Genomic DNA, 14226 nt, shown 5'->3' on the forward strand with positions numbered 1-14226 from the left:
AGCAGTTTTTCCAAGTGGAAAGAATTTATTAAGAAAAGCCTTAGCTAATTCATCCCAAGTAGTAAAAGTATTTGGAGGATGAGATTGTAGCCAAACCTTAGCCTTGTCCCTTAGTGAAAATGGAAACAATCGAAGTTTAATCGCATCTTCACTAACACCATTAAACTTAATTGTATCACAAATTTTAAGAAATGTTGACAAGTGAGAATTTGGATCCTCAGTAGCATTACCTCCATATTGAGATTGTTGTACCATTTGAATCAGTGATGGTTTTATCTCAAAGTTATTAGCGTTTACCGTTGGTCTTACAATGCTAGTTTGAGATCCTTGTGCTCCCGGTAAAGCAAAATCTCGCAGAATTCTCCTATTTGATTCATTTTCTGCCATTTCTTCCTCAAATTGTAATTCTATCAGGATATCTTCTATTGGCTGCCAAACCTCTTGTTCCTCTTGATGTGATGTATTCCTCCTTTGTCTGCGTAATGTTCTTTCAATTTCCGGATCGAAATGTACAACTCCTCGATTTGATCGGTGCATACACTACAAACAAAAACAAGAGAAAATTTTTATACTTTTAATTCAACAACTTGAATAAAGATAATGAAATTTATCTAAATTAATAGAGATGATGAGGCCCTAATATTGCCGCTCCCCGGCAACGGCGCCAAAAACTTGACGGGATATTTTGTATCAATGCAAGTTTAATTCCGATTTTACACCCGTTGGACTGCAAGTATACAGGTCGCAATTGTAGTACAAGATGTATATCGGGTCGATCCCACGAGGAGCAATTCAAACAATTACTAAGCCCTTATTTTCTCTATTATTTAGACTAACAATTAATTTGAGCAGAGAAAATCTAATGCTGTAATCTACAAATCTGATATACAAATCTAGTTTAACAAATGCTGAATGCAAATAGAGAAATTTCACTTAAGGAAGATTCTAGGGATGTAGATTCCACTTATGGCATAAACAACACAAATGAATGGATTTACTTCTTGCTATTATTCTTGCTTAACCAGAGATTCATTTCCAAAGTTTCCAAGTCTCATTTTCATAATGAAATGGCCTAAAGCAATATAGATTTCCCTATTTTCATGGTGAAATACTACTACTACTCTGTTTTATTTCATGAAATGCTAAGTAATCCACCTAAGTGTATCTCTATTTTCATGAACATACAACTCAAGCTCTACTCATGTGTTTCCATTGTTATTACCAATTCTGATTGAACAATAACAACTATAACCAAACTATTGGTGATCAATCAATAGCAAGTAATCACAGCTACACAAGTAGACAAGTTAATACAAGATATAACAAGTGTAAATCACATTCAATTTATACTATTTAGCCATAAGTTTCATCTACTCCCTAGATGAAGAAAGTTAGCTACTCATGTATGATTCAACAATCAGAATCACAAGTTTATTGCTGCAAAACATCATACAGTACAAGTATAAGAAAGATGAAAGAAAGCTTAGCCAACTGAAGGTGAAGCTCTCTAATTCCTGCTATGCTCTTGCACAATCTGATTACAAGTGAAAAACTCCAAAGACAAAATGCTTCTCCAAGACTCCTAACTAGAGAGAAACTTGTTACAAAATGAAAAACTAGCTACGTATGGTCATCACCTGCTTCTCCTCTGTGTTTCTGCATAAAAGGTGGAAGAAATTCCATTCCTCTCACTTCATAATTTCCTCCACTCAGATTTTGTAAAAAGAAGTCAAAGATATGATATTTCCTTTTGTCCATACTCATTTGGTCTTCTCTTTTGTTGCAGAAGCATGTGCCACCGATTTCTGTCCCTCAAAATAGCTGGAAAGTTGTGAAAAAGGTAAAGAAAAACGGCTGTTGCACTTGCTGAGGAGAGAGACAGATCCGAGCCTCAGATCCGAGCCTCGGATCCGAGGAGTGAAAATGGATCCGAGCTCGGATCTTCAGGATCCGAGGGATTTCATAATGGATCCGAGGTCGGATCGTCCTGACCTCGGATGCTCTCCGCCAGAAGTACAGACGAGGGTTCGGATCCATCTTGTGCACACGGATCCGAGCTCGGATCCGTGTTGACCAATTTCCAGTTTTTCACTTCTTCTCTTTTTCTACATTTTTGCTCCTAATTTCTTGTGTACTTTGTCCTCTGGATGACCCTTACATTTCTTTGAACTTGTGCATGAATTTCATACATCAATTACCTTCACAAATTCACAAGATTAACGCATTAATTCACTCATTTATCAATTTTTTGAAACCTTAATCAATATTTAAGCAATTATCACCAAAAGAGTTCAAATATGGCTTAATCTTCTCAGAACATACCAAAAATTAATGCCAAATTCATACAAAATGTACGTTAAATATTCACTTATCACTTGGGGAGGAAAGAGAGAGGAAGTAATGAAGGGATGCAGATAATATGGTGATGATAATAAGGGTAGGAAGAATGCGGTGATTGTGGGGGAAGTAGTAGTTAAGGAATAAATGCTGATGACTGAGGTATCACGGAAGGTAGGAAGCAAATTTGGGATTGAATGGGGAGTAGAAGGTTTGAAGGGAGTATAGTGATATGAGGGGTAGATTGGCACATAGTGGCGTGGCGCAACTTACACCACTCAGTCTACATGTGGGCCCCTAGACCAAGCCTATGCAAGTTTTTGCCTTTTGAATCAGGTTTAGCACTGAGTTTGGTCTACTAGAATGTTTATCCTTGGTCTCCAATAGCTACTCTATAGTGTTTGCAATTTATAGATGATCTTTTGCTACACAAGTTCGGGAACTATCTTTGCCAGTAATAATACATCACGTAAAAATTACTAAAGTATGTTAACATTTTTAGAAAAGAGGCATGGAAAGTAAAAGGAATAGCCATGAAACATCCATTTGGTGATTGCACTGTAAACAATTGTTGTGCTATAAACTAAGGATCCCCACATAGGTCTTGGCAAAAGAAAGCTACCAGCGAACACATAAGTGGATCTGAGGGTAATTTATAATGGAGGGATTGAGAAAGAAAAAAGAAGAATTAAGAGGCCAATTTGTAAAATAAAATATAAAAGGGGTGGCATAGGGGAAAGGAGACCTCCCATTTACACTAAAAAAAATTAAAAAATTCAAATTTTGTGGATATTATAGTCAAGAAATATTAAATAAGGAGCAAAGTGTCTGTTTAAAAAGTTCAAGGGTCAAAATGCATTTCATGTAATGGAGGGGTTTAATGTGCAAAAGCCCTGGCAAGCATCTATTATCATCAAGGCATCGCCTGTACAGTAAATTGCAAAGCACAAAAGAACCCAAAAAAAAAGAAAAAAAAAAGGAAATTCCAGAAAGCGAAAAGGATGGCAAAGCCGACGACGTGGAGCTGCCGTTGACGTCACACCTCGCCGGAGCCAAGCTCTACTGCGGAAATTGTCATCGGAATTACACAGTAATGTCCTTCTTATGCTCTCAACTTCGATTCCCTTCAAATTTTGTTGGAAGTTTCTTAAATGGCATGAATACCTGTTTGTTGGTTTTTCTCGCCTTTTTTAAAGAAAAGAATTGAAGCTTATTTATTCCTACCCCATGTGAATTGTTTTTCTGTTCCCATCTGTGATGTAATTTTGCAATTAACAAGAAGAAGAATTCAATTCCCTTCCAATTTTGTTGAAATTTTTTAAAATGGCATGAATACTTGTTATTGTTGTTGTTGTTGTGTTCTTTTTTTTTTTTTCAAAGAAAAGAACTGAAGCTTGTTTATTTCAACCCAATTTGAACTGTTTTTCTGTTCCCACGTGTGATATGATTATGCAGTTAATAACAAGAAGAAGAGTTGAGTTATTTGTTTCTTTCCCTTTTTTCGGTTGATGTTCATACAGTAATTACAAAATATAGAAGACAAGAATAAAAGATGAACTATCTTCTGACAACATTAACAAAGAAGCAAGAAGTGGATTCCATGATCAGAGACACTATTGATAAAGTCCTTGTCCTTTGCTTTGGTCGAGCCTCTGACTCCATTTTTCTCCAACTTGATGAAATTGTGAGTAATTGCATACTCTTCTTTGCTCTCTTCTACTCCTTTTGATTTTTTCCACCCAATGGAAAGCATTTTTTGTTTTTATTCTTATAGCAAGATTAAGGTTGGCTTCTTTGTTGAATGTTCGGCTATTTCATAATCACAAAAAATGATTGTCATTTGAACTATGCTTCTGATCATCACTTGACGAATGTTCAGCTGTATAAATCAGTGAGGGAGGTATCTAAGTTTGCAACTGTGGCTCTGGTGGATATCGATTCAGATGATGTGCAAGTTTATATCAAGTATTTTGACATAACTTTGATTCCATCTACGGTGTTTTTCTTCAATGCTCACCACATGAAGATGGATTGCGGGTATGTCGATCTCCTCTTTTAATGTATTCTTTCCAAAAAATACTGTTTTTACTTCTTTGTTTTTGCTTTTGTTTTCTAATAGAGTATGATTAATTTATGATGGAAGTCTTTGTGGTATGGCTTTAAGCACTAGAAAAGGTGGGCAATTTCAATCTGACCTAAGTTTTACTTGTGGTAATTTACCTGCAACTAATCTGTTCTGGGACTCTGTGCATCGAGAAGTCTTTAAATGGTGTTTAGAAAATTTTCTAGGGCACATACTTCTCTTAGGTAAAAGATGTCTTTGGTATTCTTTCTTTTGTAGAAAATGTTGTGATGGACTTCTAATTTTAGAATCTCTTTGCTGCATTGTCAATTGAAAGAAAACACAAAAGTATTAGTGCACGCTTACAAATTATCAGATGATTGAAATAGATGTTTCACTCGCCTTCAGTTTTAATACAGCAAGATTTTTAGTTGCTGGTTTGGGTTGGCTGTGTGTAATTTTTGTATTCTCTGCAATCCTTTATAGGAGTGCAGATCACACCAAGTGGGTTGGTACCTTCCTCAGAAAACAAGATTTTGTTGATGTTGTCGAGGTATGGATTTGTTAATTTTAATGTCCCAAAAAATAGCTAGTCATGCTGATGCAAGTAAAATGTTTTATCTTCCTCTTCCTCCTCCTCCTCCTCCTCCTATTCTTCTTCTTCTTCTTCTTCTTAAATGTGTAGTTAAGGTCTGGATGATTTGCATGTGTTACGGTTGTGACAGAACATGAAAAAACACCAAAAACCAGCTTAAAGCTACTTCCTTCATGAGTAAATGTATGCTATGTTCATTATTCTTCCATAAGCATCATACAGATATTAGTAAACATGCATTAAAGCCATATTGCTTCTAAGTAAAGATAAGACAAAAATAAAAAAAAAATGAAATAGACAATAGAGAAACTTATGTGAAGGGTTTTTAAATAATCTTTGGCTTATGTTGCTTCCTCTCCAGAGGTTCGGTTACCATGAGGCTATTTGAATAGCTTAGGCCACTATCCTCATAAACCAATTTGAATTTTTTAAATTTCTATATCTGCTTTTATAGTTCATCTCTGGAAAAATAATAAAATATCAACTTTCATGCTATGGGGACTGCCATTCACACACTCATACATATATATATGCACATATATATATATATATATATTGTTCCGTTGGTGTTCTCAGTTTCAGTGCTACCCTGCTTGGTCAACAAGGAGTATATATATGTTATCATTTATTCACTTCTTTACCAAGCATCATCTATCGTTTCTTGGAAAAAAAAAAAAAACTTCTTGACCAAGCATGGAATTCCATCTCTGCCCTTCTTCTTGCCGAATAGGTTATGAAACTCCAAGATGAACATGAGCAACGTTAAGTTGTAATACTTAATAACTACTGCCCCACCAACACCAACCCCACCCCATTCACAGAACTTCCTCTTATTTTAGTACTATCCTTTGAGATTAAATTATTCAACCATGTAGGAGATGATAAGAAAAAGGAGCTAGGAGCATTTTGATGTTGTCATTGTCCTCAGATAATTCCCATATGGACTAGAAGAAAAGGAATTAGGGTAATTGATAACCATACAGTGTGGTATATGCTTGAGAAACTATTTACTCGAACTCTATGAATACAAATGAAAAACCAGGATGACATAAAGAAAGGAAAGTGCTATTGTGCTCAAGAAGTAAAATCTGCCCATCAGAAAAAGTTTTTCGCAACCTATGTTTTCATTGTATGTAATTACTCTATAAATGTTTCATTTTAGTTTCAAGCCTTACTCAAATTATTCATCTATTAGTGTAAGGTGCAATTTTAAAATGTCCAAAGATTGTTTGGAAGGCAAGAGACACAATTCTTGCAAAAATTCTGAATTTTTTGTTTCCATGGTTGCTCTCCATAATTGAGATCAAAATTTTCTCCTCTTGGATGTGTTTTGATGTATAAATTTTTATGTGAACAAATTTGTCATGCACTGCTTCTTTTGGAGGATAATATAAGAGGCATTGGTCCAATTTACCTTCTGTTTTTTACAGTTATAGGACTTTCCTTCATTATTAAATTGCTTTTGGGAAAGGCAGTCTTGGGATTTGTAAATTATTTGATCAAATGAGAGAATCATGAGTTCAATCCTAGTGGTTGGCTTAGATAGAATAGCCTTTGATGGAAATTTCAGCTGCAATTCTGCTTTTATATGGAAGTGTGTAATGTTTCTTACCACAGTGTATGGGCAGAGAGAAAGAAAAGTTGTCCTAAGTATGGAGTCTAAGGTGGATATACCTGACGAATTGGTATGGCACTATTATTACATCTGTGCCTGTGTAGATTACAACTTGTGCCAGACATCTTTCCTGCTTCATCTTAACTCTTAGATGTTAACATTCCCTAGTATAATCTTTTTACATCGAATGAGATTTTAGCCAAATTTATCCTTGAGGTGAGGTACTATACCCCATGATATCAATTATTAATTGAAAGAAACTAAACTTAGAAGCCTGGGGAACTTTAATTATGATGATATGGATATTGGATACTGAGTTGAACTTTGGTTTCATGCTCGAATTTACTTGGGACTTGACCTTTGTGATCCTTAATACTAAAACCCAGTAGGAAATTCTAAATTTTGGAGAGCCAGATCTAGCAATTGCTATGCAAATATTATGAACTTTCTGGCAGTTCTTGAGCCAGTTTTATTTGAATGAACCAGGCCATTTGTCATTTTTAAAAGATAAACCTCCCTCATTGTAGAAATTGTTAAATGTTGAACTTGTTGGCGCAGCTTCAATGCATCAAATGTGCAGGGTAGACGTTTACTAGTGACAATGTTTGGTGATTACACTTGAGATGGCTTAGCATCTTTATGTTGTTTCTTGATTGCAGAGGATTCTGCACTGATATGTGCTTTTGCTTAAACAGTTTATGTAATAGGTTGGTCAAACCTTAATTGTACCTGGTTAATAAGTTGGTGTAAATGGATTGGGCCTAAAGGGATGATAGTTGGCCCACTATACATTTATGATCCATTTTCTGGTTACAATGTAACCTTCTTTCAACAAGAAAAACTAAACATTACAACAGCCAATTGCCACCATAGCCACTGGATTCTGCCAGCAACTTGCAGCTGCTGCCCCTGCCACCTCCGGAACCTTCATCCACTAGTCTGTTTGTCCGTTGAACTTGATTTTGGCTTGTAAATCATCCAAATTTTCAACAAAGTGTTGAGTCCAGGGCATTTTACGAAGCCGTTTGCCACCAGCCCAGCCAATCCTTGATGAAGTTTACAAATGTATGCTATAACACTCCTCTGACCATCCAAAACAGCATCCAACCCTCAATTAATGCCAATACTCATGTAAATTTCATTATTTAAAAGAAGGCTTTAAATCTGCAAAAAGAAATTGCTGGAAATCACTTTGTTTGGTTAGCATGATTTGCAAAAAATAAAATAAAAAATCCAAATGTTCTTCAACTTGCATCATAAAGTCAATTTCCATCCATCTTTTTATTTCACGTACATCATATCACAAAATGTGCTATAGTGTTATTCCAAATAATCTCCTATCAAAACACACCCAGTAGTTACCTAATTGCTGGCTATCCGTTCCCCAATACAGAACAGACAACTGTGACCCCACTAACATGTAACAAAGCAATATACACATCTTCCCCTGCTTTAAAGACAAAATTGCTGCAGAGAGAGGGGAGCTAAGGAAGGGCAAACCATGTCAGGAAGAGCAATCTATCATTACTGCTATATTCATTTAAGGATCAAGAGAGAGTATAATGAGAGGGTGAGGGTCATTAGGCTGGCTTTGGCTTTTGCATTCTTGCTCCCTCCATTCCTCTCTCTCTCTCTCTCTCTCCCTCTCTCTCTCTCTCTCTCTCTCTCTCTCTCCCCCCTTTGTAGTTTTTATCTTTGTAGCTATTGTTTGTCCTAAGTGCATGTAGTTGGATTATGTGCATTATCCATGTAGAGCCTTCAAAGTAAAAGTATTAAATGATGAACATTTGCATCCACTAATACTCGTGTAATGATCCAAAACATTTTTAAGAGTAGTGGAATAGCAATTGCTGGGAGTAGGTTTTGAAGAAAATGCTTGTGCATCAAGGTCTCAGCTCTCCTTATCAAGAGCTCCGTTGCAATTTGCATCTTCAGAATATAGTTGCTGGCTTTTGCTGTCAATTACATCTTCCTTTCTCTGTTTAGCTATTTGGTTAACTTTTCTCTGCAAGAGAAAATATTGCATTCCTCTCCACGAACTTATAAAGTGAAAGATCATCTGTTTTCTTGATGCAAAATGACAAACATATGCTTTTGTGTTTCTTCAAATTAGAGAAATTGTGGATATTTGAAGTGCTTTGTGTTAGTATTCCTTCCAACTATGTAACAACAGTGGTTGAATATACTTTTATGGGTTGGGCAAAATTTTCAATATCGTGTCTTGTGTTGCATAGGTTAAGTCTGACTGTTGGTCGTTTCAGTGGGACCTGCAGGATAACTGGGGGAAGCTTGACTTTCTGGTAGTGCCATTAGGAGATCTTGATTATGTTTGGTTGAAGGATGATAACACCATTGGTTTGCCTTCATCTAATTTATGATACCAAACTGTTGAGGATGTAATAGAAGATTCACAGACTTTGTCTTTCTAACTTGCATTGATTTGAAGACCACGTTTATTTTCTAGATTTACAAAACATGTTCTGGGACTCAGCTTTTCAATGACATGAAACTGTGGTTTGAAACTTTAGCCCTAAGATTATGTCGAATGTTCCACTGCTAAGTGACATCCATTTCTCCCTCAGCCATCTTAGAGAACCTTTCCTTGTATGCCCGCTGAATGCTTTGTCAGGTAGACTGCTTATGTGAGTCTGAAACTAATTTTGCATTTATTCAGTAAAAGCATATAATGTTAATGCATTTTCAAGACTCCATGATTTGTGTGTTTGTTGTACTTGTTGTCCTTGAATTCTACTTTTTTTGTCCTGAATTGCATGAGGATGTAGCTGATCTAAATTGTTCTAACAAACTATTGGAAAGAGAACCTAAAGTTTGACATTGCCACTTAATGTGGTTTTATTTATCCATTCATGGGCTATTTTTTCTAAACTGGTGTTGCATTTGTTCAGAAGCGGCATATGATGTTAATGCATGTCTAAGTCTCCATGATTTGTGTGTTTGTTGAACTAATTGTCCTTGAATTCCTTTTTTTTCACCCCTGAACTTCATGAGGATGTAGAACAGCTTATCTAAATTGCTCTAGCAAACTATTAGAAAATGAAGCTAAAGTTTGACATTGGCACTTAATGTGGTATATGTATCATTCATGGGCTATTTTTTGTCATTTGCACTTAATGCAATCAGAGTTGCACGTTGAAGTGATATATCTCTACCTGAGCCTTTTCAGGGGCTATCAAAATCACATTTTGTGGCATATATTGTTTGTAGCTTGATCATAGTTATAGATTGTTCTTGGAAGACAGAAGTTCATTTAAAAGCATTACATCACATGTGATCTTCATTCTTCGCTGCAGGCTATATACAGGGGGGCAATGAAAGGCAAACTTATTGTTACATGTCCGTTGCCTCCAGATCGTATACCGAAGTTTCAGTTACTTTATAAGGATGTCTAGAAGGTAAAGAAGCTCTTAGGCCTCTTAGCAACGCTCTAAGAAAGATTGTAATTACCTCCTTTGTATCTTAATGAAGTGCTTAGACATATAACTTTGATTTAAAAAATTTTAGGTCGATTTGGCATTGGTGGATGTTGGCTACTCAGAATTAGTGCAACACATGGCCTTAACAAATTTGACTGAAGATTAAGCTTCAGATTTCATTAGTTCCACGAATGGACACTGGTTTTCAGCCCATGCTGAAAGTTCGAGCTAGGTAGCTAGACAGCACAATATTGGCATGCCGTTGACAAAGATGACTGAAGGTATCTAAGCTGAACAAGGTGAACCAACCTGGCATAAGCAAGGGATCCTTGAGGAATCTATGACAATGCCAGGAAGAGTAATTGTGTTCTAGTGAAACTTTAGGAATATTTATGTGAGTTAGTTAGATATGAGTTTAATTTGAAATTCAACTTTTGCATATATGTCATGGATCCAACGGTGGTAATGTATATACTGTCAGTGTTTATAAGATTACTCGTATAATTAATGCAACAACAATTTCTGAAGTTACAGTTAGTTTGTTTGGATAGGAAGATTTGCAAAAAAAAAAATTCAATTTTTTTTTGTACTTACATTATAAACACAATTTTCAATCATCTTTTTATCTCACATATATCATATTACAAAAAGTGCTATAGTAATTATTTCAAATAATCTCTTATCCAAACAAAATGACTTCATAAACTGTAAATTGATTCACCTACCCATTTTCAAATAGTGATTGAGATGTTAATTGCAGCTTAGGTGATGTATAGATTTTAACTTGTGTTATTTCACATGGTGAATGCTCAAATCTGCATCTTGTATCTTTGTTGACATGTGATCCACACACACATCCAAATAACAAATTGTAAAATGGTTTTCCCTTGCGGCTTGGATAATTAATGCAACAACAATTTCTGAAGTTACAGTTAGTTTGTTTGGATAGGAAGATTTGCAAAAAAAAAAAATTCAATTTTTTTTTGTACTTACATTGAATTTTTTTTTGTACTTACATTATAGACATAATTTCCAATCATCTTTTTATCTCACAATTTTTTTTTGTACTTACATTATAAACACAATTTCCAATCATCTTTTTATCTCACATATATCATATTACAAAAAGTGCTATAGTAATTATTTCAAATAATCTCTTATCCAAACAAAATGACGTCATAAACTGTAAATTGATTCACCTACCCATTTTCAAATAGTGATTGAGATGTTAATTGCAGCTTAGGTGATGTATAGATTTTAACTTGTGTTATTTCACATGGTGAATGCTCAAATCTGCATCTTGTATCTTTGTTGACATGTGATCCACACACACATCCAAATAACAAATTGTAAAATGGTTTTCCCTTACGGCTTGGTATGCCTACTAGGTTACTTGGTTGTTTATGCATAACGTGTAATCTTAATTACTATATCTTCTTAAAGTTCAAAAATTTTGGCCAAAACTTGGCCGCTGACTTTTAGAAAAGATTACGGGTGCGTTTGGATTCCCTGTTTTTGGGGGTGTTTTTGAAAAACAATACTGTAGCAGTTTTTTAAAAACACGCATTGTCGTTTGGATTGTTGTTTTTGAAAAACTCATATTTTTTGAAAAACACATGCGTTTGGATTGAGCTGTTTTTTAAAAACAGCTTCGTTTGGATTAGCTGTTTTTGGGGGATTTTTTTAAAATAAAACTGTACTGTAACAGAGTTTTTAGAGCATATTTTGGATTGGCTCTTGGGAAATATTTTGATGTACAATTAAGAATAGAAAAGTTTTTAGAAAATATTTTGAGATACATTATTGAAAATTTTTTTAAAAAAATAAAACTAATTTTTGGATTACCTTTTATAGTCCTTTTTAAAAATTTTTATTGTATTTCAAAAACTAGTTTATGTGTAACACCCCCAAAACAGGGGATCTAAGGGTCCAAATGTGTAATTGGCCAATACGTTCGCTATCTTTGCAAAATAATGGCCATTAAATTATGTCCCCTCCCGGAATTTCCTAAAGTAGTTGGCAAACTTTCTACCAAATTTAAACGAAGTAAAAAATGTGCCTAGAACTTAACTCGGTCATGAGTTAAGCGTACGGCACCATTCACAAACTCACGTCAACTAAACCGGCAAACTGAATACTTACTGAGGTTGTAGAGCAAAGTATGAGTCCGCAGATTTCATACAAAGGTGCAAATCCCTGGATACATGGGTACAACACAATTAACTGGAGCCCAATGATTTTGTAATCCCTCAATCACCAGGAATGTGAATTAAACATTTAAGTACAAATCGGAAGCTGATTTAACACACTTTTGGTCCTAGGCCAAGCACTAGAGTCTAGTTATTAGCATTCACATACATGTGCGCTGCCATTGCCCGCCGATCTTCATTCCAGTTATCTATGCCCTGCTGCGACATATCGATAGGTTGACCCATCTGCACTTGTTCCCCTGCTATGTGTGCATCAGCAAAGGCACCATTTATCGCTTCTTCATTGAAGTACTCATCATTCGGCACATAATCGCGCATAAAATTGTGAAGAGCACAACATGCAAGCACAATATTATTTTGCGTTGCTATCAGGTAGTTCTGCATTGGACCTTTGAGTATTGGAAATCGCTTCTTAAGAACTCCAAATGTACGCTCAATAATATTCCTAACTGATGCATGTCGCCTATTGAACAGCGCTTTAGCTGCTCGCTCATGAGGTGTGCCCCGTGCACCCCTAAACGGAGCCATAAACCCCGGCATATTTCTGTAGGCAGCATCTACTGCATAATATTTTCCTGTTGATTTAATGACAGGGTTCATGTTATTGCCCCTACTCATTTATTACGGAAACAAATGCTGTAAATAAGAACCAAATACAAAAGAGACTATTTCCTACTGCCTTGTATTATAAAAGTAGTTCGTCACCAGACATATTCTAATTCGTTACCAGACAGCATCTAAAAAGGCATTTCAATTAAATTACCTTGCGGTGGCATTGGAAATCCTGAGCCCGGATCAAGCAAGGTCTCTTGGAGAATTCTGGCATCATGAGCACTACCCTCCCAGCCGACCCGAACATAGACAAACCGCATATCATGATCGCAGGCAGCAAGTATATTCTGGGATAAGTCGCCATGCCGATTTCTGAACCTCTCTCTTACCTCTGCTCTGCACCAAGCGGATACGTGGGTCCCATCTAAAGCTCCCACACAATCCTATATAAGTGAAATAAGTTTGGCTATGAGTTTCACATGCTCGCAGAAACCTACATGAGAAGCACTAGTCCAACTAAACATGAGATACATACTCGGAACCACGGCATGAGCAAACCATTGTTCAAGATCCGAGGATGCGTGTCATCGACGTTTCTTGGCCTAACGAGATCACGACCTAGCCGAACCAAAGCTCGTAAGACACGACGAACGTGTCGATCAATCGTCTCAGTTGAGTGCTGGAACCGCTCGGCTAACACCCGGTGCCGCTCATCATGGCTCAGGCACATTAGGGTTAAAGCAACGGATTCATGTACCCCCACTCTTTGAGAAGGATATGCATGCCAGTAACCCCGATTAAGCAATAAATCGCACAACAAAAGGAATTGAGGAACATCCAAGCGCATATTCTGAATAATTCGGTCTTCATGTCCGTTAATAATCTCAATCGTGTAATCTCTCCCTGACAGCGCGCTATCTCGTACTCTTCGTCTTCTTGGGACCTGTTGATGTGTATCCTGGAAAAAGAACATGAAACCCAATAATACGACGTACATAAGGATGTTGTCGAGCTCCTCATCATCTAGCTCGTCATCCAGTTGACCTCCTTGAATGTGCCCATCGTTGTCCATCTTCGCACAGCAACAACTCTGAACTCTGAAATTGGCCAAGTGATTGAAGCTCATTAAACCCTATTCTAGTAGTAGAAGTGAAATATTATCAACCAAGAAATAATAACCTCAATTGATACAAATTCCAAGAAATAATTATAATGAAACAAACATCCAAGAATTATGTATGTGTAATAACACGAAAACATTAGGTTGATATCCTCAATATAATGCAGAAACGGTGTAAAGAAATGAATACTTAAAGAGGAAATCCGCACATAATTCCCTGAATGGCAACTCACAACCTCATTGAAAGGTTGATATCCACGTAAACCAATTGAGTCAATTGGGGAAATCCCCAACAAATTCT

At 36.2% G+C, this 14226-nt stretch overlaps 2 protein-coding genes across 4 annotated transcripts; one reads left to right on the plus strand and one right to left on the minus strand.

Moving 5' to 3' along the window:
- Nucleotides 1–3197: 3197 nt before the first annotated feature.
- Nucleotides 3198–10570, plus strand: LOC113741670 (uncharacterized). 3 transcript variants are annotated; one of them, XM_027269260.2, is made up of 6 exons: nt 3243–3427; nt 3874–4021; nt 4217–4374; nt 4886–4952; nt 9921–10022; nt 10132–10570. In XM_027269260.2, the coding sequence occupies exons 2-5, from the start codon at nt 3890–3892 to the stop codon at nt 10017–10019; spliced, it is 456 nt and encodes a 151-aa protein (XP_027125061.1). In that variant the 5' UTR covers nt 3243–3427; nt 3874–3889; the 3' UTR covers nt 10020–10022; nt 10132–10570. The 3 variants fall into 3 exon arrangements, with proteins under 3 accessions (XP_071932074.1, XP_027125061.1, XP_027125060.1); XM_027269259.2 differs by having other exon boundaries at nt 3247–3427; nt 3858–4021; XM_072075973.1 differs by lacking the exon at nt 3874–4021 and having other exon boundaries at nt 3198–3427.
- Nucleotides 10571–12379: 1809 nt separating this feature from the next.
- Nucleotides 12380–13877, minus strand: LOC113740999 (protein ALP1-like). The gene is made up of 3 exons (XM_027268500.2): nt 13341–13877; nt 13017–13248; nt 12380–12828 (listed from the first exon to the last, which is right to left on the minus strand). The coding sequence occupies exons 1-3, from the start codon at nt 13875–13877 to the stop codon at nt 12380–12382; spliced, it is 1218 nt and encodes a 405-aa protein (XP_027124301.2).
- Between the last annotated feature and the right edge of the window lie 349 nt (nt 13878–14226).

Source organism: Coffea arabica, chromosome 2c (genome assembly GCF_036785885.1).
Source record: "Coffea arabica cultivar ET-39 chromosome 2c, Coffea Arabica ET-39 HiFi, whole genome shotgun sequence".
Classification (NCBI taxonomy): Eukaryota; Viridiplantae; Streptophyta; class Magnoliopsida; order Gentianales; family Rubiaceae; genus Coffea; species Coffea arabica.

Bases quoted from the DNA above. Each gene is read 5' to 3' on its own strand.
- LOC113740999 (XM_027268500.2), bottom strand. From the start codon at position 13,877: ATGGACAACGATGGGCACATTCAAGGAGGTCAACTGGATGACGAGCTA. The intron at 13,249-13,340 runs GTATGTATCTCA...TCACTTATATAG, and splicing joins TGCTCATGCCGTGGTTCCGA to GATTGTGTGGGAGCTTTAGA. The intron at 12,829-13,016 runs GTAATTTAATTG...TTAAATCAACAG, and splicing joins ATTTCCAATGCCACCGCAAG to GAAAATATTATGCAGTAGAT.
- LOC113741670 (XM_072075973.1), top strand. From the start codon at position 3,218: ATGTGCAAAAGCCCTGGCAAGCATCTATTATCATCAAGGCATCGCCTG. The intron at 3,428-4,216 runs GTAATGTCCTTC...ACGAATGTTCAG, and splicing joins ATTGTCATCGGAATTACACA to CTGTATAAATCAGTGAGGGA. The intron at 4,375-4,885 runs GTATGTCGATCT...AATCCTTTATAG, and splicing joins CACATGAAGATGGATTGCGG to GAGTGCAGATCACACCAAGT.